The sequence below is a fragment of the Podarcis gaigeae genome, assembly GCF_964106915.1.
Source record: "Podarcis gaigeae genome assembly, chromosome: 14".
Classification (NCBI taxonomy): Eukaryota; Metazoa; Chordata; class Lepidosauria; order Squamata; family Lacertidae; genus Podarcis; species Podarcis gaigeae.
In genome coordinates this window covers 14277129-14301664 of record NC_139690.1, presented here as the reverse complement: position 1 = coordinate 14301664, position 24536 = coordinate 14277129, and the positions used below count along the sequence as shown (strand labels likewise).

Here is a 24536-nt window from a genome sequence, read left to right as displayed (position 1 = left end):
GGCTAGTAGCCATTCATGGCCTTATCGTGCACCGTGCAGAACTATATGCTGTATTCTGATGGAATATGCTCCGTCAATCCAGCTGCAAGCTGATTGTTACGACCTAATTCCCACGAAGGCGTTATCTTGTGCTGAGCAGCCACCAGGGGACTTTGGGCTAACTGTCCCACTCAAACTGTTTGACTTGCAAACTGACTTTCCAGAAATCAGAATATGAGCCTGGGCTTGTAAACAAACTCATTCAGGATGGTGTGCTATCTACAGCTGTGCAGGGCCTCAATTCTGTTGAGTCATGCTTGCTTGCTTTTTTAAAAAATAAAACGAACCCTAATGTTAATGCTGCAGCTGTAGACGATAAACAGATAACATGTCACCAGCAATGTTTTTCCCCCCTTCCAAATAAAACATTGCAGTGGGGCAGAGGAAGTACCTAAATAGAAGCCTGGAGGGGAAGGGAGCAGCGCTGTCCGTTTGCAATTTTTAGTACAGAAAGTATTGATGTGATTTGTAGAGATCTTTCCTCTTCTACTTAGTTCAAGAGTGTTCTGGAAGGCTTCGTTCTATGTGTAAGAAACAGGCAGGTTTCTGACATTTGGGTTCTTTCGTTCTGGGAATCTGAGTGCAGCTGGTTTAAATTGGTTCTGTTATCCTGAGTCCTTTTTTCCTGGGGGGCGCAGGGATACGCTTACCCCTAAACATTTTGTGAATCTAAGTTTGGCCTCATTGAGGGGCAGTATTTCAATACGAGTAGGAAAATGAGAGTACCACAAACACTTTTTAAAGAAAAAAAGCACTGGTTATCCTTTCTGTCAAGGTCATGCTGATTATAATAGTCAGGTCAGGAGGAGGCTGGGTTTCACTCACTTTCCCTTTCTATCTCTTTGTTCTGGTGTGGTGGTGTCCTGTTCTGTATGCTATACTGTTAAGGTTTAGTCTTATTATACGTTTTCGTTAAGTTTAAGTTAAGTCTGCTGCAACTGGATTTCTTATGGACTATGCCAGTCCTGAATGTATTGGATTTGTGACCATTATGCTCATCCTTCAGTAGCGGGTTAAGCTCTGCTGGATGAAGTACAATTGCCTCTGGTCTATTTTTTAATAATAATAATAATAAAATTTAAACCCTACCCATCTGACTGGGTTTCCCCAGCTACTCTGGGTGGTTCCCAACAGAGTATTAAAAACACAATACAATATCAAACATTAAAAACATCCCTAAACAGGGTTGCCTTCAGATGTCTTCTAAAAGTCAGATAGTTGTTTATTTCCTTGACATCCGATGGGAGGGTGTTCCACAGGGCAGGTGCCACTACCAAGAAGGCCCTCTTCCTGGTTCCCTGTAACCTCTCTTTTCACAGTGAGGGAACCGCCAGAAGGCCCTTGGAGCTGCACCTCAGTGTGCGTGCTGAACGATGGGGGTGGAGACACTGCTTCAGGTATACAGGACCAAGGCCGTTTCGGGCTTTAAAGCACCAACACTTTGAATTGTGCTCGGAAATGTACTGGGAGCCAATGTAGGTCTTTCAGCACTGGTGTTATATGGTCTCGGCAGGAACTTTGCAACATGTTTAAGTTTCTTCCTCCACACACATGACAATAACCTCAGCCAACCAGTCCACGGTTACCTGCCTTCTTACTGCTTGCCAGTCCGGGGAGGGTAGTACTGCATATCGGCTCCTTCCTCCTCAGTATCTGTTGCTCAGCTTGCTGCCCTTCCAGTTCCAATGGGAACCAGTCAACACCGCAAGCCAGAGTTATCTCCACTTCCGAATCAGAACTATTATTTAGTGCCTGCTTTGGCGCTGTGGGTTAAACCACAGAGCCTAGGACTTGCCGATCAGAAGGTCAGCAGTTCGATTCCCTGCGAAGGGGTGAGCTCCCATTTCTTGGTCTCTGCTCCTGCCAACCTAGCAGTTCGAAAGCACGTCAAAGTGCAAGTAGATAAAAAGGTAAACAGCGGGGAGGTAAACAGCATTTCTGTGCACTGCTCTGGTTCGCCAGAAGCAGCTTAGTCATGCTGGCCACATGACCCGGAAACTGTACGCCGGCTCCCTCGGCCAGTAAAGCAAGATGAGTGCCGCAACCCCAGAGTCGGCCACGACTGGACCTAGGTTGGCAGGAGCAGGGACAGAGCAACGGGAGCTCACCCCGTTGCAGGGAATCGAACCGCTGACGTTCTGATCAGCAAGTCCTAGGCTCTGTGGTTTAACCCACAGCACCACCCGCGGCCCATTTAATGCCCATTTAAGATGCAATAAAAAGTGGGAGGGTCACACAACATGGAAAGTGGGTGGTGATTGGTCACATTATTCTAAAAATCATGTACATGCATGTGCAGCTTCACAGCTCTGCAGACAGTTAAGGCATTACCATTACTATGCATTAACTGCCTGCAGGCAGCCATCTCACCATTAACTTTCATAGGCACTTATTTCCACTTATGGTGGGAATGTCAATCAGCGGCAGAATTTTAAAAGAAGCCGTTCCTAGAAATTACCATATTTTCCCATGTATAAGACACGCCTATGTATAAGACAACCCCTATTTTTTTTAACCCCAAATTAAGAAAACAATATTTTAAACATCAAACATGGCGGTGGGTGGGGGCAGGAGATCGATTTTTGACTAATTATTTAAGCCAAAAAACATTGTCTTATACACGGGAAAAATAAGGTAATTTAATAACAGAACAAGAAATTATACCAATCATTTCATTAGCGTTAAAGCCTGTATTTAATGTTACCTACCTACCTACCAGGATGGTTATCACAAGAAAACAGAAATATCCACAGGGATGAAAAAAAATATTATGGTATATAATTGTTTTAACTAAAAAATTTTAGGTGTACCATGGTTTGCTGCTCTTGGGGCATACTGTATGTAACACAATGCTGTACTGTATCTCCTTTGTTTATAATGTCATTCTGTGCTAAATGCCTGTATGAGGTGCAGTAAAAAGTGGGAAGGTCACAAAACACGGTGAGTGGTCACATTATTTTAAAATTCATGCACAGTGGTACCTCGGGTTAAGTACTTAATTCGTTTCAGAGGTCCGTTCTTAACCTGAAACTGTACTTAACCTGAAGCACCACTTTAGCTGATGGGGCCTCCCGCTGCTGCCACGCTGCCGGAGCACGATTTCTGTTCTCATCCGGAAGCAAAGTTCTTAACCCGAAGCACTATTTCTGGGTTAGAGGAGTCTGTAACCTGAAGCGTCTGTAACCCAAGGTACCACTGTCATAGCTGTCAAGCGTACCTTATTTGGTGGGACAGTCCCTTATCCCAGCGCCATGTCCTGCTGCTGTCCCTTATTGATGATGTCCCTTAAATAAGCTACTGAAGGTAAGGGGGCCTTTCTATGTCCAGCTGTCCTTTGTCAACAACAAATTGTTGTTTTTTTGTGTTGAAGATATGCTATATGGTAATTTATGGACCTAATAGGTATCTAAAGCCATTTGCACGCAACAAAATATGTATTTTATCAAAGTAATTGTTGATCCCTTATTTTGGCTGCTGATCCCTTATTTTCGAGGCTGCTGGTCCCCTATTTTCAAATCTGTAAGTTGACAGCTATGACCACTGTACAGCTTCCCACCTGTGCCAACAGTTAATGCACATTAATGGAAAGGGCAAACTCTCTGCTGACTTTCATAGGTGGAGGAATAATGAAGGTCGCAAGAAATGCCTGGGAGAGGAGAAATTTCACCCTGCTTGCAAGAACTCTGTTAGCCCAAGGGACTTTGTTCATGTGCATGTGTGACATTTGCCTCCCATTGTTTTTCCTAGAGATACAGTCTTCCCCTTCCCATGCAGGTTAATGAAGGGATCGCTTTCTTCCAATGAAAATTCATCGAAGGAGTTAGAAGAGACTGGATCCAGAGAAATGGCTGTCCCAAAACTCCTGCGGTAAAGAGGTCCTTGCTCAGGGGTCAGCAAACTTTTTCAGCAGGGGGCCGGTCCACTGTCCCTCAGACCTTGTGGGGGGCCGGACTATATTTTGAAAAAAATATATGAATGAATTCGTATGCCTCACAAATAACCCAGATATGCATTTGAAATAAAAGGACACATTCTACTCATGTAAAAACACGCTGAAATCCAGACCGTCTGCAGGCAGGATTTAGAAGGCGATTGGGCTGGATCCGGGCCCCGGGCCTTAGTTTGCCTACCCATGTCCTTGCTGGAGGAGAGATTTTTCTCCAGCAATTTCTGGAGTCCCACCACAAGAGCATTCCTAGCATTGCTGCTCTGATCAAATGGGGGCGTTCCCTCTGTTTGCTTTGAAGCAAAACCAACTTGTTAGGAGATAAGGAGCATAGATCTCCCGCACATAACCTGTCTGCTTTGTACTGAGTTGAATAGGATTCAGATTGCAGCAGTCTGATTGGTCCTAGAACAATAGGATTCAGAATGCAGCAGTCTGATTGGTCCTAGAACAATAGGATTCAGAATGCAGCAGCCTGATTGGTCCTAGAACAATAGGATTCAGAATGCAGCAGCTTGATTGGTCCTAGAACAATAGGGTCCAGAATGCAGCAGTCTCATTGGTCCACAGGAGCCACCCAATCCAGCTCCAGGTGGAAGTGAATCCGCAACCTGATTGGCCTACAGGAGAATCCCAGAATTAGCCAATCACGTGGGGCCCATTGTGTAAATAATGTATATAAAGCAGACATTTTGGGGGAACTTCCATTCCTCCTCACCACTATGAGCTGAATAAAGAGCATGAAATCCACTCTCGACTCTGAGTATATTTCACTGTCGTTTGTCTCCCAGACGTGTGACTATCCCACTAACATGCTATGAACTGGATTTAAAATAAGTGAACACAAACAGAACAGAGAAGAATGAGAAATATACCGGGGAGAGTACCACCGAAAAAGAATAACATAAAATAAAAATCAGATTTGAAACTATACCATGAAGCGTCTTGTCTCTGTTGGTTAAGGGATTGGATAAAATTAAAAAACAATAAGTTATTAGACTTGGAAGGCTTTGATAACAGATTTGGATGGCACGCCTATTTATGGTTGGAGAAGAAGAAAAGTCATAAAGGCTTTGAGAATCATATTTTCAGGAGCTCCTTATTAGAAATTTGGGACAGGTATAAAAACATATTGGAACCTAAAGTCCCACACTGGTTGTCTCCATTAGAGGTAATGAGTGTAAAGAAAATCAATATGAGAGGAAATTGGACTACTTATGGAGACTTGGTAACTAAAGGGGGGGGGGGAATGGACAATGAAGCCATATGAGCAAGTAAAAGGCTATGTGTTTGATTGGTTGCACTATTTTCAGCTAAACGAAATGCTTAAAAAGGATTTAAAAGAGAGGGGATATACAGAAAAAGAATCGAAATTTCATTCAGAGATAATAAATAATGACATTAAGATAATGTCAAAAATGTATAAAATTTTACTGGAATGGCAGACGAAGGACGAGGAGGTTAAATCGGTTATGATACACTGGGCCAGGGATTTTGGTTATAATATACAATTGACTGATTGGGGAAAAGTATGGAATGAAAATATGAAATTTACTGCATGTTCGGCGATAAAGGAAAATATCATGAAAATGGTATATAGATGGTACAGTACACCGGTTAAGTTAGCAAAAATGTATAAGACATGTAATAAGTGTTGGAAATGTAAAGAAAAAGAAGGATCATTCTTTCATATGTGGTGGGAATGTAAGAAGGTTAAGGGTTTCTGGGAAATGATATACAATGAACTGAAAAAGATGTTTAAATATACATTTGTAAAGAAACCAGAAGCCTTTTTGCTAGGAATAACAGGAAGAGAGATTAACAGAAGGGACTATAAACTTTTTCAATATGCAGTAACAGCGGCAAGAATCCTAATGGCCCAAAAATGGAAACAAGAGGATTTACCGACACTGGAAGAGTGGAGAATGAAACTTATGGATTACGCAGAATTGGACAAAATGACTGGGAAAATTAGATATCAAAAAGGCCACAAATTCATCGAGGACTGGGGAAAGTTTACGGATTATCTGGAAAACAGATGTGATGTACAGACAACGTTAGTCGGTTTCAAAGAGGCTTTGTGACTGTTAAAGATGTATTGTAAAAAAAACAGAAGTGATAAGTTACTATTAACTGGCAATGCAAGTTATGAAAAATGCGTAATGAATAGAAAATATGGATGAATGGTGGAGGAGCTGGTGGAAGTTCAAAAAATTAGAAATATGAGAACAAGATTGTGTTGTTTAATTTGTAAAAGAAAATTTAATAAAAAATTATATAAACAAAATAAAATAAAATAAAAATCAGGTGTCAATAATTACACCATTCAAAATGCTGGGTATTATTGGTGCAATCAAAATATTATTATTTATTAAATTTGTACACTGCCCTTCATCCAAAGATCGCAGGATGTTTCATAACATAAAAATTAAAAATGAGAACACAAAATGCATAATAAAACAAAAACAAAACAACCTCACTCCTACATTTAAAAAGCCATAGACTGTTAAACAGCCCAATGCCTGGTTGAAGAGAAATGTTTTCGCCTGGCGCCTAATGTAAGGAAGGTGGGAGAGAGCATTTCACAAATGGGGAGCCAACACAGAAAAGGCCTGTTATCGTGTTGCCAGTTTCCAAACCTCTCATGAAGGAGTTCCTCTTGAAGGGCTTCAGATGATGATCGCAGGGAATGATTTTTTTGGGGGGCACAGGGGTACGCATACCCCAAACATTTTGAGAATCTTTGTACTTTCGTCCATTTACTGTATTTATTTTCCCCGATTTGAACAATAAAATTGTGATTTTCTAGAGTCGAAATGAGAGTACCTCTAAACATTTTTTTAAGGAAAAAAAAGCACTGATTGCAAGGTCCTGGTTGGTTCAAATGCAGAGAGGCAGTCTTTGAGTACAGCAGTTCCAAATATGAAGTCAAAATATGAAGAAAACATTTGTGTTGGAACTTGTGCTTTTATTCCTTAAAAATTTTTTTAGGGGTACTCTCATTTTGACCCAAGAAAATCACCATTTTATAGTTCAAATCAGGGAAAATAAATACAGTAAATGGACAAAAGTACAATGATTCACTAAATGTTTAGTATGCGTACCCCCAGAAAAAAGCACTGGTTGGAACACATTTCTGGGTAAGTGTGCTTAGCTTCCTAGCTCTGGGCTGTGTTTGCATGCCAATGGAAACAGTGTAAGAGCTACCAGACCAAATCCTGAACTATCCTGAGCATATTATGGTATGTTTGCTCGAGGTGAAAGCTGTGTATACCCCCTATAAACCGAAAAGGAAATTCTGTTTACTAACTTCAAATATCGATTCCAGGTTTATTGAAAATATATATTACAGCATTATTTCGGTGAAAAATAAGACAACTCTTTTCAAAGTTCACAAGGGGATAGCATATAGGTCGCCAGACACCGTGCTTCAAAGCAAACGTGGCTGTCGCAAGTGTGAGCCAACCTCTATTTTGGGACTGTGTGGCTGTATGCACAGTAACTTACTAAGGCCAACAGTAAAAGTCCTTAATCCAGAGTCCAAAAAATTGGAGGGAGACCCTAAAAATGTAGCAGAAGCATTTCCGCACACTGGTTTCGATAATCTAGTTTGTGCAGAAATGATTCCACTAGATTCATAGAGTGTCGTTTGGAGGGGGTGACACCTCATCGCTTCGTCATTTCTCGAACCGTCTCCAGTTCTTCTATGGGCTTCCATTGCTGATTGATTGTTAGATGCTACCAGGCATTTTAAGACAAAAATGGGAAAAAAGAGCAAAGTGTTAAAACAAGCCCAACCCAAACTCAAAGCTTATCACGTAGCAATTTCTCCCCCAATACTGGTTATGTCGTACATTCATGATTTTCATTACACGGGCAGCTAACCGTAGAAGCAAGCCATCACCCTTCTTGTCGTATTATTCAGATAAGCAGTTTGCATAGTACTCCTTTAAAAATCTGGATGTTAATTTATTTTACCTGTTTCTATTTTATCTTGTTGCTAAGTCACTTTGAGACTAGTTTTATTAAGGGACAAATAAATGCACTTAATCATCATCGTATAAACTATATATTTAGTAGATGCAAAGCGTTTTTTCAGCCATTGCCATTATAAGAGAGCAAGGGAGGTGTTCATGGTGAGTTCCGGCACTTGTTTTTTTCTAGAAAAACAGCACTGGAATGTAAATCTTTGTCATAATTATGAGCATGATTTATCACACTTTTAAACTGCCCTTCATCCAGAACGATCACATTGCAGTTCACAAACATTAAACGCGGCATTGGGTCCAGATCGTTATTATTTAGCCCAAAGCCACCAATTGTACAAAATAAAAGAATAAATTGCTCAGAGCATGATAAAAACAAAAGAGTTTATTTGGCTGAAGGGTGATTTCCACCTAGGTCATACTCACAAGTAGATTCACTGACATAAATGAATCTGTTCTGAGGAGCATTAATGTTAGAGAGCATTCTTACAGTGCAATTCTATCCTTGTCTATGCAGAAATATGTCTTCTTGCATTTTAATGAGGTTTATTCTCATGTAAGAAGGATTAGAATTGCAGCTTTATTAAAATAAAAGAATGAGAAAGAGCAAAGTACATGCTATACTGTGCTTATTTTTTCCTGAATTGTGTCCTCTATTTTAAAGGAAGAAGGAGCAGGCACCCTGGTCATTTTCTTAATGGAGAAGTGACTCAAAATTTTTGGAAGCTGATAGAATACTAAATTATATTACAAAAAAAAATACCATGTTGCCAGAGCAGTTTAAATTTATGAGAAATTTTTAATAAAAGCAACAAAAAAACAATTCCAATCAATTTTAATGTTCTTCTTTTGTTTTTGGCAGGTGCAAGATTCCTTTGCTCAAACACGGCTTATGGGAAAATTATTATGAGGCTAGTAATTTTACCAATTAGTTTACGCTTTCCATAACCAAAATTTCCACTCGAAATAAGTTGCAGAATTTTGAAACGCAGGTGCAAATAGTGCCTAAATTAATACTTTAACTCAGTGCTCCTCTATATACTACCATTCTGTTGACACATTAGCAATTCTTTAAAAAAAATCAACCACACACCCGGCTAATAGTTCGGTATAAAACCCCACCATTTACTTAGGGACTAAATACCCTATAATAATTCATTTCTTGGTCAAGTATTTTCATTACCTTTTGGGGTTTGGTAGGATCCACATATTGCCACGGTTCTGGGTCAGACTTGCTTAAACTAAAAATGAAATGTCATGATCAGAAATGACATCCTGTAATTAATTGTATTTTCAAAGGTTTCTTTAAATAAAAAATTAGAGGATTTCTACGAAACAGGATCTTATAGCCCCGTTTAAAACACATCTACTTGGAAATAAAACTCCCGAATTCAAAGTTCAGCTAAGCTGAAGGAAGAATGAGCTTACATCAAATCGGGTTTTCTCAGCGCGTTCCAGCCGGCGAAGGTGGCTCCGAATCCAGCAAAACTCACAAACCCGATCAGAGGAATAAGCTGGAAGACAGAAGCAAGTCAGGGGTGTTTCCCCACCCCCCCAAAAAAAATTTAGTAAGGTCTGGGCGATGCATAAGCAAATCCTTAAAAGTTAAGCTCCGTCTCTGCTCTCCAAAGATGCGCTTGGAAAAGATGGCGAGGGAGGAGGGGCAGATGCTTAGCCAAAAGCCTCTTTTCCCAGCGCCTCCTCGCAAGGAGAAGGACTTCTCCGTCCATCCCAAAGATGCTCCCGCTTCTCCTTGGCCAGACTCCATCCGTCTGGCACCACCATCCCTGCATCTGCTGCTCTCAAACTTACTTCCTTCTTCTTCATCAGCAGCTGGAAGAATCCCTTGTTCGCCATGGTGAGAAGCAGGCGCACACCTGGGAGAAAAAGCAAGGTCCATCAGCATCAGCCAGCATCCTGGGTACCACTCAGGGCGAGAGGGTCCCGCATCCCTTGGCACTCCCCCTTCCCAATTTAATACGTCCGATCAGGTGCAACAAATACAAACCAGCAATGATAACCTGGCTGGCTGGATCCGCACTGAAGTTCAGCAGGACGTAGCTTCCCCTTTATATAGTCCGCTAACGCCCAAAGGGCTGGATGTGGCCCAAGTCACGTAGTCCGGACGAGACACCCAGCGCAGGAACCGCACCAGGATCCTGCCAATGGGGTGCGCGTTGCGCAGGGGTGGGGCGCCCCCTGCTGGATTCGCGCAGCTGCGCCACTTCAGGAGGGAGGCTGATTTTCACCCCGGTAATCGGAGGGAGATGAAGTGCCCCTTGTTGCAGGAAGCGATGGGGCCCCTCCGTTAAATTAATAGGCACGTTGGTTTTGGTTTTGTTGATATTGTGATTTGACATTTGTGAACCGGCCTGAGATCTAGGGATGTAAAATAATCATAATAATAAATGTGCATTACTTCCGCCCCTAAGTCTTGCAACACTGGCACCACTCACATTATAAGGGATGCGGGTGGCGCTGTGGTCTAAACCACTGAGCCTCTTGGGCTTGCTGATCAGAAGGTTGGTGGTTCGAATCCCCGCAACGGGGTGAGCTCCTGTTGCTCTGTCCCAGCTCCTGCCAACCTAGCAGTTCGAAAGCACGTCAAAGTGCAAGTAGATAAAGAGGTACCACTCCGGCAGGAAGGTAAAAGGTGTTTCTGCGCACTCTGGTTTCCATCACAGTGTCCTGTTGCGCCAGAAGTGGTTTAGCCCTGCTGGCCACATGACCTGAAAAGCTGTTTGTGGACAAACAACGGCTCCCTCGGCCTGAAAGCGAGATGAGCGCCACAACCCCATAGTCACAAGCATAATTCCCAGGTTTCTTTGGAGGAAGCCCTGTGCTTTGAAATGCACGATGTGTATGACGCCCAAGTCTCAAAAGCAATTATCTTCCCCCTGGCAAGGTTTATAAGCCAGTTTTTTAAAAATTGACTAATAGTCTGGAAAGAGCTATGCTGAAACTTACTGGAAGAAATGGCAAAACTTGCCAGATAACAAACTTTTAATAAAAGAATGGAAATGGTTTATTGAACATTTACAGATCAATTATAAACAGATAAGAACATTGGCAGGATTATTAATAACCTGCCGTTTCTTAAGCGTATATATTAAATAAAGTAGATGAAAAACTGAGCAAATTAAGTTAATTTGGATATGCAGAAGATATTAAAAATAAATTTAAGGAACTGCAAAAAGAGGGGGAAGGAGGTCAAGTTTTGAAATGTTAAAGTAATTGTAAAATTAGTGAAAGCTATAAACCTGAAAAGCATAAATAAAATTTTTTAAAGTATGGAAAGAGTTTTGCCTAGTTGGAGAAATTGCCTGGAGATCATTAGATTGCTTGGAGATATTTTATTTTAACATCTTCATTGAAAGCTCAAAAACATAGTTATATGTGCACTAAACATTGTGAGACGTAAATAAAAGAGAGAAAAAGAAAAAGAGAAATAGAACCCGTGTAGAAGGGAAAATATAAAGGGGGGGACCCAGAGACCCCCTTGTTATAGCAGTTGTAACAGTTTCCCACTGAGCACACAAACAGGATTTGAATGACAGTTATCTCGCCTCCTGCAGTTTTCAGCAATTGTTGTTCAGCGGCTTCCTTCCTCCGAGTATGTAGGCAGAGCACAGCCACCAGGGAAAGATAGCCTTGCCCTCTATGAATCTGTGCTGTGCAAAAGGGCCCATTGTCTCATGATACCCATTTTGGGCTGTGTGCCTGCATGCCGGAGTTTCCCCTACTTCAGAGGTATAACTTTATTATTCAGTGCTTGTTTTGCTTGTGCTTCAGACATTCCTCATAAAGCGTGACACAATCGAAGGATGAATCCTTATTTATTTATTTTAGGTCTCTTAGTGCAGGCACGTCCAACAGGTAGATCGTGATCTACCAGAAGATCACTGGAGGGTTGTGGTTAAATCACCGGTAGATCACTGGCTCCCCCCAAAGAAGCTCAACAACTTTGACCTGAACCCCCCAAAATGGGGTAGATCACTGCCAGGTTTTAACCCTGTGAGTAGATCTCAGTCTCTTGGGAGTTGGCCACCCCTGTCTTAGTGACAGTCATTCTGTCCTGGCGCTTAGGTAATGGCTCTGCCAGATTTCCCCAATCTACACTGATGTCCTTTTCTGTTGCAAGGCTGTACTCTACTGGCATTTTCAACAAACACAATAGCTGCTCTTGGGGCATACTGTACAGAATACAGAATACGCAGATGGTGCTGTGGTCTAAACCACTGAGCCTTTCGGGCTTGCTGATCGGAATGTTGGTGGTTTGAAACCCCACAACAGAGTGAGCTCCCGTTGCTCTGTCCCAGCTCCTGCCAACCTAGCAGTTCAAAAGCACACCAGTGCAAGTAGATAAATAGGTACAGCTGCGCTGGGAAGCTAAACGGCATTTTTGTGTGCTCCGTTTTCCGACACGGTGTTCCGTTGCACCAGAAGCGGTTTAGTCATGCTGGCCACATGACCCAGAAAGCTGTCTATGGACAAACGCTGGCTCCCTCAGCCTGAAGAGCGAGATGAGTGCCCTAACCCCATAGTCGCCTTTGACTGGACTTAACCATCCAGGGGTCCATTACTTTTTACTTACAGAATACAATGCTGTATCTCCTTTGTTTATAATGCCATTCTGTACGAAATGCCCCTGCAAGGTGCAGTAAAAGGTGGGTGGGGTCACACAAAATGGAAAGTGGGTGGTGCGTGAGAGGTTACGTTATTTTCTAAGATCATGTATGTCATGGGTAGGCAAACTAAGGCCCAGGGGCTGGATGCGGCCCAATCGCCTTCTGGAATCATAGAATCATAGAGTTGGAAGAGACCACAAGGGCCTTCGAGTCCAACCCCCTGCCAAGCAGGAAACACCATCAGAGCACTCCTGACATATGGTTGTCAAGCCTCTGCTTAAAGACCTCCAAAGAAGGAGACTCCACCACACTCCTTGGCAGCAAATTCCACTGTCAAACAGCTCTTACTGTCAGGAAGTTCTTCCTAATGTTTAGGTGGAATCTTCTTTCTTGTAGTTTGGAACCATTGCTCCGTGTCCGCTTCTCTGGAGCAGCAGAAAACAGCCTTCTAAATCCGGCCTGTGGACGGTCCAGGAATCAGTGTGTTTTTACATGAGTAGAATGTGTCCTTTTATTTAAAATACATCTCTGGGTTATTTGTGGGGCATAGGAATTCGTTCATTTTCCCCCTCCAAAATATAGTCCAGCCCCCCACAAGGTCTGAGGGACAGTGGACCGGCCCCCTGCTGAAAAAGTTTCCTGACCCCTGTATAATTTGAATGTGAAGCTCCACACCTGTACACAGCTAATGTACATTAATGGAGAGAGCACATTTTCACAGGTGGAGAGAGAATGAAGGCACCCAGAAATGGCCAGGCGGGGAAAATCTCACCTTGACAGAAAGGACGAGAAAAGACCCCATCCCCAGACTCGTGTTGTTAAGTTGTGGATGAACATATCAGACGACACAGCGATTCTTCAAACAGCTCTTGTTTATTCACAGGCCAGAACAGAACTGAACTGAAGGGTTCAGCCAGCCTGTTTATATAGAGCTCCAGTACAACGTAACTGTAATAACTTTCTGTAACTATGCAATCACTGAACGTCACTTTCAATCCCTTATTTGCATATGTGGACCTGAGTGAAAACTATCTACAGTATCCCCCTGCTGGCCCAGGGTGAGAACTTCAGTACATAACACTTGTGGTCAAGCAGTTGTTGCTGGGGGGGGGGGGGAGGAGATTCCTCCCTTCTCCGATCAAATGTTGATGCCCTGTATATTTTATCTGAAGTAAATATCAACTTGTCAGGAGAATAGATCTCCCACACATAACATGTCGTTCGGTTCTCAAGCCTGTGCCTATCCCGCTAAAATGCTCCGAACTGCATAAAAAAATACATGAGAATAAAAAAAGAGTGCAGAAAAATGAGCAATATATTGGGGAAACTACCACCTAGAAAGAAGGCAGCAAACCCCCCCCCCAAAAAAAAACCAATCCAGGTGCCAAGAATTCTTGGATTCAAAATGTACAAATGCTGAATTTGCAGAATATTTTCTGTATGTTTGGATTACTGGTAGGTTTTTTTCTCAGCACTGACTTGATGTTGCTGTTGAGTATGAGCTCTGAGCCACAAGGACATTTTCGTTTCTAATCTCAGTTCAGCTATGTGCTCAATAAATAGGCTTAGGATCCAATTAAACCAAATACCAGTAGCGGTGGCAAGGCAATTTTGGTCAAAGCAGTAATCAAGATTGGGCAGTGTGGCTGTAGTTAGGATGTTGGACAAGGACCTGTCAGGCCAGGGTGTGAATCCCCATGCAGAGCTCATCCAGACTTCAGCTTTCCCCATCAAATTTAATCCATTCTTTACGCTGAATTGGAGCAAATGTCAACTGCATTTTCCACGGATTGATGTTCGCTCCGATTCAGCACTAAAGAGCAGGTTTTCCTGTGGAATGTGGTGGGGCAAACAGAAAACCATGGGAGAAGCAGCAAATCGCTTGGACTTATTTATTATTATTATTATTATTTGAATTTATATACCACCCTATACCCAGAGGTCTCAGGCCGGTTCACAGAATAAAATCAAAATATAAAACAAACCAATAACACCCCCCCCAAAACATTTAAAAAGGGCATAGGATGTCAAATCAAATCAACCAAATGCAGCGGTGTAGCGTGGGATGTCAGCACCCGGGCCAAGACAAGTAATTTGCGCCCAACCCGGGGCAAGGCAAGTAATTTGCACCCCTAACTCCTAACCTGCCACCGCTGCCAGCTTCTTCTTGCTGCTGCCTGGGCTGGGGTATTTACGGTAAGGTAGCCACGGCAGCGGACGCAGGTGGCGCTGTGGGTTAAAGCCTCAGCGCCTAGGACTTGCCGATCGAAAGGTCGGCGGTTCGAATCCCTGCGGCGGGGTGCGCTCCCGCTGCTCGGTCCCAGCGCCTGCCAACCTAGCAGTTCGAAAGCACCTCCGGGTGCAAGTAGATAAATAGGGACCGCTTACCGGCGGGAAGGTAAACGGCGTTTCCGTGTGCGGCTCTGGCTCGCCAGAGCAGCGATGTCACGCTGGCCACGTGACCCGGAAGTGTCTCCGGACAGCGCTGGCCCCTGGCCTCTTGAGTGAGATGGGCGCACAACCCCAGAGTCTGGCAAGACTGGCCCATACGGGCAGGGGTACCTTTACCTTTACCTTAGCCACGGCAGCGGCAGCGGGTCCGTGTCAGGTGATCTGAGGCGAGTTGCCGCTGGTGCTGCCGCCCAAACGACACCACTTTCCCAGAAGAGGAGGAGGGCAGAGAGGCGAGGAAAATGCAACATGGTCCAGCAGCTGCAGCGGCGGCGGGGCTGTGAGGAGGGGCTGCCTGGCACGCCCTCTGCGGCTCTGACGCGCGGGGACCGCGGTGAGCGCTGAGAGCCTTCAGCCCAGACGCGCGCACAGCTCGTCGGTTCCGCGAGACATAGGGCTCTGCTACAGCCTGCGCCCGAGGCTCTTCGGCGACTCCGGAGGCGGCGAGCGCGCCCCCCCCCAGATGTTGTGCCCGGTGCGGCCGGCCCCCCCTGCACCCCCCACGCTACGCCACTGACCAAATGCCTGGTTAAAAACGAACGTTTTTGCCTGGCGGTTCTAAATGTGCTTCTGATGCATTTTGATTATTGTCTGAAACTAGCTTTTTAAAAATTACTTTGTATGATGCTTTAAACACTGGGAGCTGCCTTGAATCCCAATTTGGGGAGAAGAAGGGATATAAAATTATAGAGTTGGAAGGGACTTCAGGGGTCATATAGCCCAACCTCTTGCTATGAAGAAATCTCAATACGTGGTTCCCCATCCAATCTGAAACCATACCAGACCCTGCCTAGCTTTGCTAAATAAATGAACTGCACTTAGGACTTACAAGAAAGGGAGCAGCAACTGAACTAATCCTTTTCTGCCTATGCATCACATTTCTTTGGGTTGCTTTAATAGCTTCTGCAAGGAGGACTGGGCCAGTTTTTCTTATTAATCAGAAGCAGGTGCTTAAGGACTCCTGAAAGGCTGATTTTCCAGCTGGTTATGTGGTTTGCTTTCAAGGCATGGAACAAGTGGAATTGGGCATGAGCCATCAGCCGGACATCATCTTGGGTTGGTTGTGGTGTCTCAGTGTTGTTGTGTGGATAAAATGTGGAGAGGGAGAATTCTGTGCACCACTAAGCAACTAAGAGGAAAAGCAGGCTATGAAAGCAACGCCTTTCCTCCGCTCTTGCAGTCCTGACAAAAATTGTCCCCATCTCTCGTGGCTGTTATTAAACTCCTCAAGGAAACGTTCCGTGGGTTGAAATAGAAAGCTGCTTCCAGGGACTAGAAACAGTTTTGGGGTAAATCAATTTTTGTGCATTTTGTGATTGTGCATTTTCTTCTCTCACGTGGAAAAAAACTGGGAGAATGAAATTTGTTCTTTTTAAGTATTTTCCAAAAAGGAAAGTGTATCAACACAAAGGCAGGTAGAAAGAAACCCAGATATGTCTCCAAAGAAAAGATTAAAGAGGCTCAATCAGCTGAAGTTAAAGAACTAATTTAAGAGCCCCTGCTCCACAGAATAATAATAATAATAATAATAATAATAATAATAATAATAATAATAATAGATTGCAACCATGGTAGGATTGATCTTTGCCCCTGTTAACCAAAAAAGAAATTCTGTTTGCTGACCTAACTTTAAACTGAAACTCCAAGTTTATTGAAAAGGTAAATTACAGTGTTCTTTCAGAGAAAAATAAGCCAACTCTTTTTAAAGTTCACAAATGGATAGAATACAGTTCACTGAGCTCCATGCTTCAAAGCAATGACATCTCATCCCTTTGTTAGTTTTCTTACTTTCTCCAGCTCTTCGATGGGCTTCCATTGCTGGTTTAATGTTATATGCTACCAGGCATTTCAAGACAAAGAGACAAAAGAGCAACACATTAAAAAATGTAAACACCCCCCCCCCAATTATCCAGTAGCAATTTCCCCCCAAATATTGGGTAATTTGTACATTCATGATGTTCATTACACAGGAAGCTATATATGGAGTAAGCCATTGCTCTTCATACTGTATTGATGGTTGAGCAATTTAGGAATTTTGTAATGTATAGTTCATTTTTTAAAAAAATAAATGAATTTGGCTTTTAATACAGTACATTTTTCCTGTTTGCATTTTACCTTCTTATTACGTCACATGGAGACGTTTTTATATAGATATAATGACCAACAAATGCAGTAATTAAAACATTATAAACTAGATCTTTACTACGTAAACCATTCAAATAATATTGGCCATGAGATAGCCAAAGTCAAGCCCTTCTTCACTTTATCACACAAAAACCATCCTTCGTCAAGAGAGATCGCACTGTAGTTTACAAACATGAAAGGTGGCATTGTGTTCAAATCTCTATTATTTAGCAAAAGTTCACCAGTTGTACAGCCACACTATTAACACATCAGCCTACATGAAAAATCGCTAATATTTCTGAATGAAAACCCACAATATACTTAGGAACTATAACAATTCGTTTCTTGGTCAAGCATTTTCATTACCTTCTGGGGCTTGGTAAAATCCACATCTTGCCATGGTTCTTGGTTGCCAGACTTATTAAAACTAAAAATGAAATGTATTGATGAACAGATATACTGAAAAGGCATCTTGTACTTAACTCTATTATTACAGGGTGTCCCCCCCCCTTTAATCACTTTTACAAAACTGGTCCTTATAGCCCAATTTAAAATACACCTACCTGGAAATAAGCTCCCAACCCCACATTAAAAAAATCCTGTAGAGACTCTCCTCCCTGAAAGAGAGGGGAGTGGTTGTGGGCGGGAGCCCGAACACCGCTCCTACCAGGGGGTGTTGCCCCCTGCCTCCAGCTCACCTGGCTGGCGCTCACGCCCCCCCCCCGTGGCCGTCCAACCAGGTGCCATGGGGGGGCGTGTCCAGCAGCCTTGATGCTGCAGTGCCAGCCTCTCTCCGGCCTCATTTCTCTTCGTCGTTTGTGGCCTTTTCTAGCCCATTAACCTTATATCACGTGTCCTTGTGTCTTCATTTCACTTCGCGGGGTTCGGGTCCTCGAACCACAACTGATTTAAGATGAACGAAGGGCTGTGTTGCTTACACTACATCAGGTTTTCTCAGAGAGTGCCAGCTGGAATAGATTGCGAAGCATCCAGCAGATCCCACAAATCCAATCAGAGGAATCAGCTGGAAGACAGAAGGAAGAGAGGGATTTCTCTTAGCAACATCAAGGTGACGTATGGGTCTTACTTAAATTAAGAGCCATCCCTCCTCTAAAGATGAGTTTGAAAGGATGACAAGTGAGGAGAAAATGACTCTCAGAAAATCTCTCTCCCCAGTGCTTCCGTTCTCTTTGCTTGGCTCAATGAAGAACCTTATACAGTGGTACCTTGGTTCCCAAACTTAATCTGTTCCGGACGTCCGTTCCAAAACCAAAGCATTCCAAAACCAAGGCGCGCTTTCCCATAGAAAGTAATGCAAAATGGGTTAATCCGGCCCATACTTTTAAAAACAACCCCCAAAACAGCAATTTAACATGAATTTTACTATCTAATGGGACCATTGATCCATAAAATGAAAGCAATAATCAATGTACTGTACTATAAAATAAATAAGACAGTATTGTAGATGATAAAAATTAAAATTATTATTTTTTCTTACCTGCACTGATGATAGTCATTGTTTGGTTGGGGGACTTTTATCCATTTCCACAGTCACACAATCAATCAATTAATCAATAGTTGAACTCGGTTCCACACAGTCACAAAAACAAATGAACCAAAAAAGCCTCAAAGACAAAAACGCAAAATAAATATGGTGCAGACGCTCCAGAAAAAATAGTCGACAGCCGGATGTGACATTCAGCTTCTGAAAAATGTTCGCAAACCAGAACACTTACTTTTCGGTTTTCGCATTTTGGGAACCGAGGTGCCACTGTATGCATATATGCTTATATGCAGAGGAACGGATGATAACCCAGACTCAGGCATCAGTCCTGCACCTGCTCTAAAACTTACCTCCTTCTTCTTCATCAGCAGTTCGAAGAATCCCATATTCGCCATGGTAACAAGCAGGGGCAGACCTGGAGGGGGAAACCAAATTCCAGAGATACCTTCAGTAAGCATCTTTGGGTACCACCAAGGGAAGAGGGATGCACCGCTTGACCCTTTAGCTTTTTTATATACACTTCTCTATTTAATAAGTCAGTTCTAGTGCTTCCCCCACAAGGACAAACTGGCTGTTTGGATCCACTCCGAAATTCAGCAGGAGGCAGTTTCTGCTTTATATAGCCTGCTTAGGGATGACAAACCTAGACAGCATCATAAAAAGCAGAGACATCACCTTGCCGACAAAGGTCCGTATAGTTAAAGCTAAGGTTTTCCCAGTAGTGATGTATGGAAGTGAGAGCTGGACCATCAAGAAGGCTGATCACAGAAGAATTGATGCTTTTGAATTATGGTGCTGGAGGAGACTCTTGAGAGTCCCATGGACTGCAAGAAAATCAAACCTATCAATTCTGAAGGAAATCAGCCCTGGGTGCTCACTGGAAGGACAGATCCTGAAGCTGAGGCTCCAATACTTTGGCCACCTCATGAGAAGAGAAGACTCCCTGGAAAAGACCCTGATGTTGGGAAAGATGGAGGGCACAAGGAGAAGGGGACGACAGAGGACGAGATGGTTGGACAGTGTTCTTGAAGCTACCAGCATGAGTTTCACCAAACTGCGGGAGGCAGTGGAAGACAGGAGTGCCTGGTGTGCTCTGGTCCAGGGGGCCACGAAGAGTCGGACACGACTAAACGACTAAACAACAACAACACCCGACAGCTGGGTGTGTCCCAAGTCGCATAGCCTGGAGGAGACACGCAGTAGAGCAGGGGTAGGCAACCTCAGATTCAGGGGTCGGATGCGGCCCAAATCGCCTTCTCAATCCGGCCCACGGACGGTCTGGGAATCAGTGTGTTTTTACATGAGTAGAATGTGTGCTTTTATTTAAAATGCATCTCTGGGTTATTTGTGGGGCATAGGAATTCGTTCATTTTTAATTTTTTTCAAAATATAGTTGGGCCCATCACATGGTCTGAGAGACGGTGGACTGGCCCACAGCTGAAAAAGGTTGCTGACCCCTGCAGTAGAGGAACTCCACCCCGAACCTGACAATATATATATTTATACTCCGAACCTGCCAGTATATATATTTATACCCTACCCATCTGACTGGGTTGCCCCCAGCCACTCTGGGCGGCTTCCAAAATATATAAAAGCATAATAAAACATTGAACATTAAAAAGCTTCCCTATACACTTTCCCTGATCTCCTTGGCTCAGGGGTCACATAATTGCATACCCTCCAACATCTCTCCCATGAAAATAAGGACGTCCTAAGGAAAAACGGGACATTTGGGGATCAAATCAGAAACTGACATGGCTTCTGTAAATCCGGGACTGTCCTTGGAAAATAGGGACACTTGGAGGGTCTGGACGGGCCCAGATCCAGCAGTGCTCTTCTTATGTCCAAGGCAATTAATCCAAAACAATATCAGGCCTTTTCTGCAGCGGCTCCCCGTCTGTGGAATCCTCTCCCCAGGGAAGTTCACCTGACACTTTCATTATACACCTTTTAATTTTTATTTTATATATTGCGGTTTTTATGTTGATCTTTTCTGTGAACCGTCCTGAGACCTCTGGGTATAGGGTGATATAATAATAATAATAATAATAATAATAATAATAATAATAATAATAATATCATCATCATCAACGGGTCTAAAATCCTCTCTTCACACAATGAAGGAGAAAATACACACCCTTAAATCTCAACACCCCCCCCTTTCTTCAACAAAGGTTTCTTGGCATAAAAACAGACCCCCCAAAAGATCTGGGAGGGCAGAGCAACTACACAGCCAGACTCCCAACCTAGTGCCATCCCAGCGACACCTGTAGTTCCCAACCTTTTTTTTGGCTGTGCCCCACCTAAGCATCTCTAAAATCCTGACCCCCCCCCCCCCGCTATCTAAATCTTATTATTCAAAAAGTGAACTCCTATTCACCTGGAGGAAGCCTAAAAGGCCCTTCACTTGGTCTAACTCGTTCTCGAATTGCCCCCCTTAAAAATCAAATCTCCCCCCCCCCCCGGATGGTAGGCCCAAAGCAGCCTGGAAATAACCGACGCCTGGTGTCTCTTTGCTTCTTTAGCTCCACTTGGATTATGGCATGCCAGGCTTTTGAACCCAGATGTGTGGCGGGCCGTTGAATAGGACTAGGCCAGGAGCCCCTAAACACACGGCTGTTGTTGGCGCTTAACAGATGCTGCCATGTTTTATTCCCGTCTCCATCCTCCCATTTTGCAGCCGCCATCTACACTCTGTGCCCCCAGCGGATTAGGCCTGCCAGGCTCAATTTCAGGCTCAATTCTGCCCCCCGTTCTCTTCACTTCTCTCACCGGAACCGGTGGTTTATTTTTAAGACCCTTGACAGCTAGGAGTGGTGGAAAGCGATGGAGTGGAATGGTCCGTCTCTTTTCTGCCTGCAATGCAAAGAGCAATACACCAAGGTGGGCAAGGCTGCTTGTCCCAAGGTGATGTTGCAAGCGAGAATTGCAGAGGCAGCGTTCCATAGGCTGAAAGGAAGCCAACCCGTTGCTGCAGGGGGAGGATAATATTTTAAGAGATGGGGGCTGCAGAGTATGGGGTGACCGTTTTCGAGTGGCTTTGAAAGATCACAAAGTGTTCTGGGGCTTAATTTACAAGTTGAAAAAAATGTTTGGAATAACTTTTTTAAAAAGACCAGTGGCATTTCTGTTAAGCATTGTTGGCAAGGACATCCCGAAGGCCTTTAGGGAGGTATTCTTATTTGCAACGGCCGCAGCTCGGACTTTGGTGACGAAGGGGTGGAAGGAACAAGAAGCCCCGACAAGAATGGACTGGCATTACAAGCTACAAGAGTTTGAAATGGCGCAGCTAACAAATACCTTGAGAGGCAATTCAAAACAAAAATTTATGGAAAAGTGGGATAGATATAAAACATATTTTCAAAAATACAATAAAGGTTCGCTATCTATGCTAACATTTGATTGACGTTGGAGTGAGACTGAGTTGAGAAATAAGACTAAGAGCACATATTGATATAGGAATGTATTAGATAATATGTAAAGAAAAATACAACAATAAGAGTACATTCATTTGTAAAAAAGGAATATACAACGGGAAAGACAGGAGGTCTAGTGTGTTGGTATGTATATGATTTTGGGGGGGGGGGAATTGTTTTTGTTTTTTATCTGTTTTTGTTTCATTTTCTTTCTAGATATATAAAATTTGTATATAATTTTTGTACACATGTTGGAAATTATATTATAGTAAGTCCTGTAATGTAATATGACAACGTTTACCGATGTAATATAAGAATGTTAACAAATAAATAAAATGCAAATTCAAAAAAAAGAAAAAAGAAAAGGAAAAAAGAAAAAGCCAGATTTTTTTCTAATTTCATCATCATCATCATCGTTCCACTTCCCGTCCAAAAGCAATTTACAGTATAATTATTGTTATTATTATATTATTGTTATACATTATTGTTATACAGTAATATTAACAAAAACAACAACAACAAACTTTTATTTGTATCCCGCCCTCCCCGGCCAAAACCGCGCTCAGGGTGGCTAACATCAAATATATAACATTGGTATAAAATCAAACAAGTATTAAATCACCTCCTAAAAACAAGTCAGGATCAAATTAAAATGAGAGCAGTTTTATATACAAATCAGTTACACATACAAAAACATTTTGGCATATATCAGGACACGATTTACATCTGCATATAAACATATACATGCACTACCACCACAAAAAAATAAAAACGGTTTTAAACAGCAGCAGACCATACATAAAACTAATTGTGGCCTCCCTGTGGAATGCCCTCCCATCAGATGTCAAGGAAATTAACAACTATCTGACTTTTAGAAGACATCTGAAGGCAGCCCTGTTTAGGGGAAGTTTTTAATGTTTGATGTTTTTATCGCTTTATTATTATTCTGTTGGGATACCCGGAGTGGCTGAGGAAACCCAGGGAAGATGGGCAGGGCATAAATAATCAATTGTTGTTAATAATAGCAACAACAACAATATTACTATTATTATTATTATTCAGATCAGTACAGATGCCAGCTGAGAAAAATATATCAGTTTATATACGGTAGGTTTGTCTTTAGTGGGCCCAGAAAATACAAGAGAGAATGTCTGATATGTAATGGAAGGGAGTTCCACAGGGTATGCGCCACCACAATAAAGTCCCAATTCTGACCTTACTCAGGATGGCTATCTGCAAGATGCCTTCTGATGCAGGATGCAGTAATCAGTTGGGTACATAGCAAGACAATCCTTCTGGTATTCTGGTCCCAAGCAGTATAGGGCTTTGTATCCCAGCACCAGCGCTTTGCAATTCACTTTGGCCTTGGTAAAATTCCATACGCATAATGCACCAATTTTAATATTGTAACCCAATATTTGTACCATTATATACTTTTTATTCCCAACCTGCAAATCTCTGTTAGTAAAAATAATATTTTTTTTATTTATACCCCGCCCATCTGGCTGGGTTTCGCCAACCACGCTGAGCAGCTTACAGCATATATAAAAAATTGTAAATCATCAGACATTAAAAATTTCCCGATACATACCTAATGAAACCAAACCCAAAACCTCCCTTTCCAGCAAAAGGAATTATAATTATTGTTTCCTTTGTTCAAGATAAATGGAGTAAATGAAGAACGCCCCCAGAAATCCACCCCAAACTGATAAAGTCCTATTTTTCCTATGTGCTAAGTGCACCTTATCATATACCGGTACTGTACTCCTTTACACAAAACTCCAATATAATCTTATAGATCTTCAACAGTTATCAGAGACAAGGGGAAATTATATCAGGTTAATTCATGGTTGTTTTTTCCAAGTTTTTATTTATACTTTTCAAATTTATACATTTCATTAATTTTACAATCATTTTAATAATAATAATAATAAATTTTACTTATATCCCGCCCTCCACAGCCGAAGCCGGGCTCAGGGCGGCTAACAACAATAAAATAGTACAACATTCTAAAATCATTTCATTATGAAATTAATTCAACTCAAATTGATGGCAAAGTTCTGTGAAGACTGCCAAAGGAGGGAGTCAGGCTGTGCCCTTGCCAAAGGCCTGGTGGAACAGCTCTGTCTTGCAGGCCCTGCGGAAAGATGTCAAGTCCAGCCTAATCTCCCTGTGGCCTGGGACCTAATTATTTTTTTTTATTATTATTATTATTATTATTATTATTATTATTATTATTATTATTTTATTTATTTATACCCCGTCCATCTGGCTGGGCTTCCCCAGCCACTCTGGGCAGCTTCCAACAAACCCTCAGGCTCATTCCTAGGCATATCCAGGTAGGGTTAGGTAGGACAACCCCCAGAAACCCTGGAGAGAGGCTGCCAGTAAGTGCGCCATAGACCACACTGAGCTAGCATTTCAAAGTTTGACTTCCTTCCC

At 42.6% G+C, this 24536-nt stretch overlaps 2 protein-coding genes across 3 annotated transcripts; both read right to left on the bottom strand.

The window, feature by feature from the left end:
- Positions 1-7295: 7295 nt before the first annotated feature.
- LOC310831456 (normal mucosa of esophagus-specific gene 1 protein-like) lies at positions 7296-10063 on the bottom strand. The gene is made up of 5 exons (XM_083712002.1): positions 9980-10063; positions 9784-9848; positions 9400-9485; positions 9155-9212; positions 7296-7723 (listed from the first exon to the last, which is right to left on the bottom strand). Exons 2-5 carry the CDS (start codon positions 9826-9828, stop codon positions 7652-7654), a joined length of 261 nt encoding a protein of 86 aa, XP_083568128.1. The 5' UTR covers positions 9829-9848; positions 9980-10063; the 3' UTR covers positions 7296-7651.
- A 6615-nt stretch (positions 10064-16678) lies between these two features.
- LOC310831786 (normal mucosa of esophagus-specific gene 1 protein) lies at positions 16679-21602 on the bottom strand. 2 transcript variants are annotated; one of them, XM_083712974.1, is made up of 5 exons: positions 21451-21602; positions 19029-19093; positions 18113-18198; positions 17541-17601; positions 16679-16886 (listed from the first exon to the last, which is right to left on the bottom strand). In XM_083712974.1, the coding sequence occupies exons 2-5, from the start codon at positions 19071-19073 to the stop codon at positions 16815-16817; spliced, it is 264 nt and encodes an 87-aa protein (XP_083569100.1). In that variant the 5' UTR covers positions 19074-19093; positions 21451-21602; the 3' UTR covers positions 16679-16814. The 2 variants fall into 2 exon arrangements, with proteins under 2 accessions (XP_083569100.1, XP_083569101.1); XM_083712975.1 differs by lacking the exon at positions 21451-21602 and adding an exon at positions 21059-21383.
- Between the last annotated feature and the right edge of the window lie 2934 nt (positions 21603-24536).

Excerpts from the sequence above, each read along its gene's own strand:
- LOC310831456 (XM_083712002.1), bottom strand. The coding sequence starts at position 9,828 with ATGGCGAACAAGGGATTCTTCCAGCTGCTGATGAAGAAGAAGGAA. Across the intron at positions 9,486-9,783 it reads TGCTGATGAAGAAGAAGGAA|CTTATTCCTCTGATCGGGTT; the intron begins GTAAGTTTGAGA and ends TCTGTCTTCCAG. Across the intron at positions 7,724-9,154 it reads ATCCTACCAAACCCCAAAAG|CATCTAACAATCAATCAGCA; the intron begins GTAATGAAAATA and ends AATGCCTGGTAG.
- LOC310831786 (XM_083712974.1), bottom strand. The coding sequence starts at position 19,073 with ATGGCGAATATGGGATTCTTCGAACTGCTGATGAAGAAGAAGGAG. Across the intron at positions 18,199-19,028 it reads TGCTGATGAAGAAGAAGGAG|CTGATTCCTCTGATTGGATT; the intron begins GTAAGTTTTAGA and ends TCTGTCTTCCAG. Across the intron at positions 17,602-18,112 it reads CTGAGAAAACCTGATGTAGT|TTTTAATAAGTCTGGCAACC; the intron begins GTAAGCAACACA and ends TTTCATTTTTAG.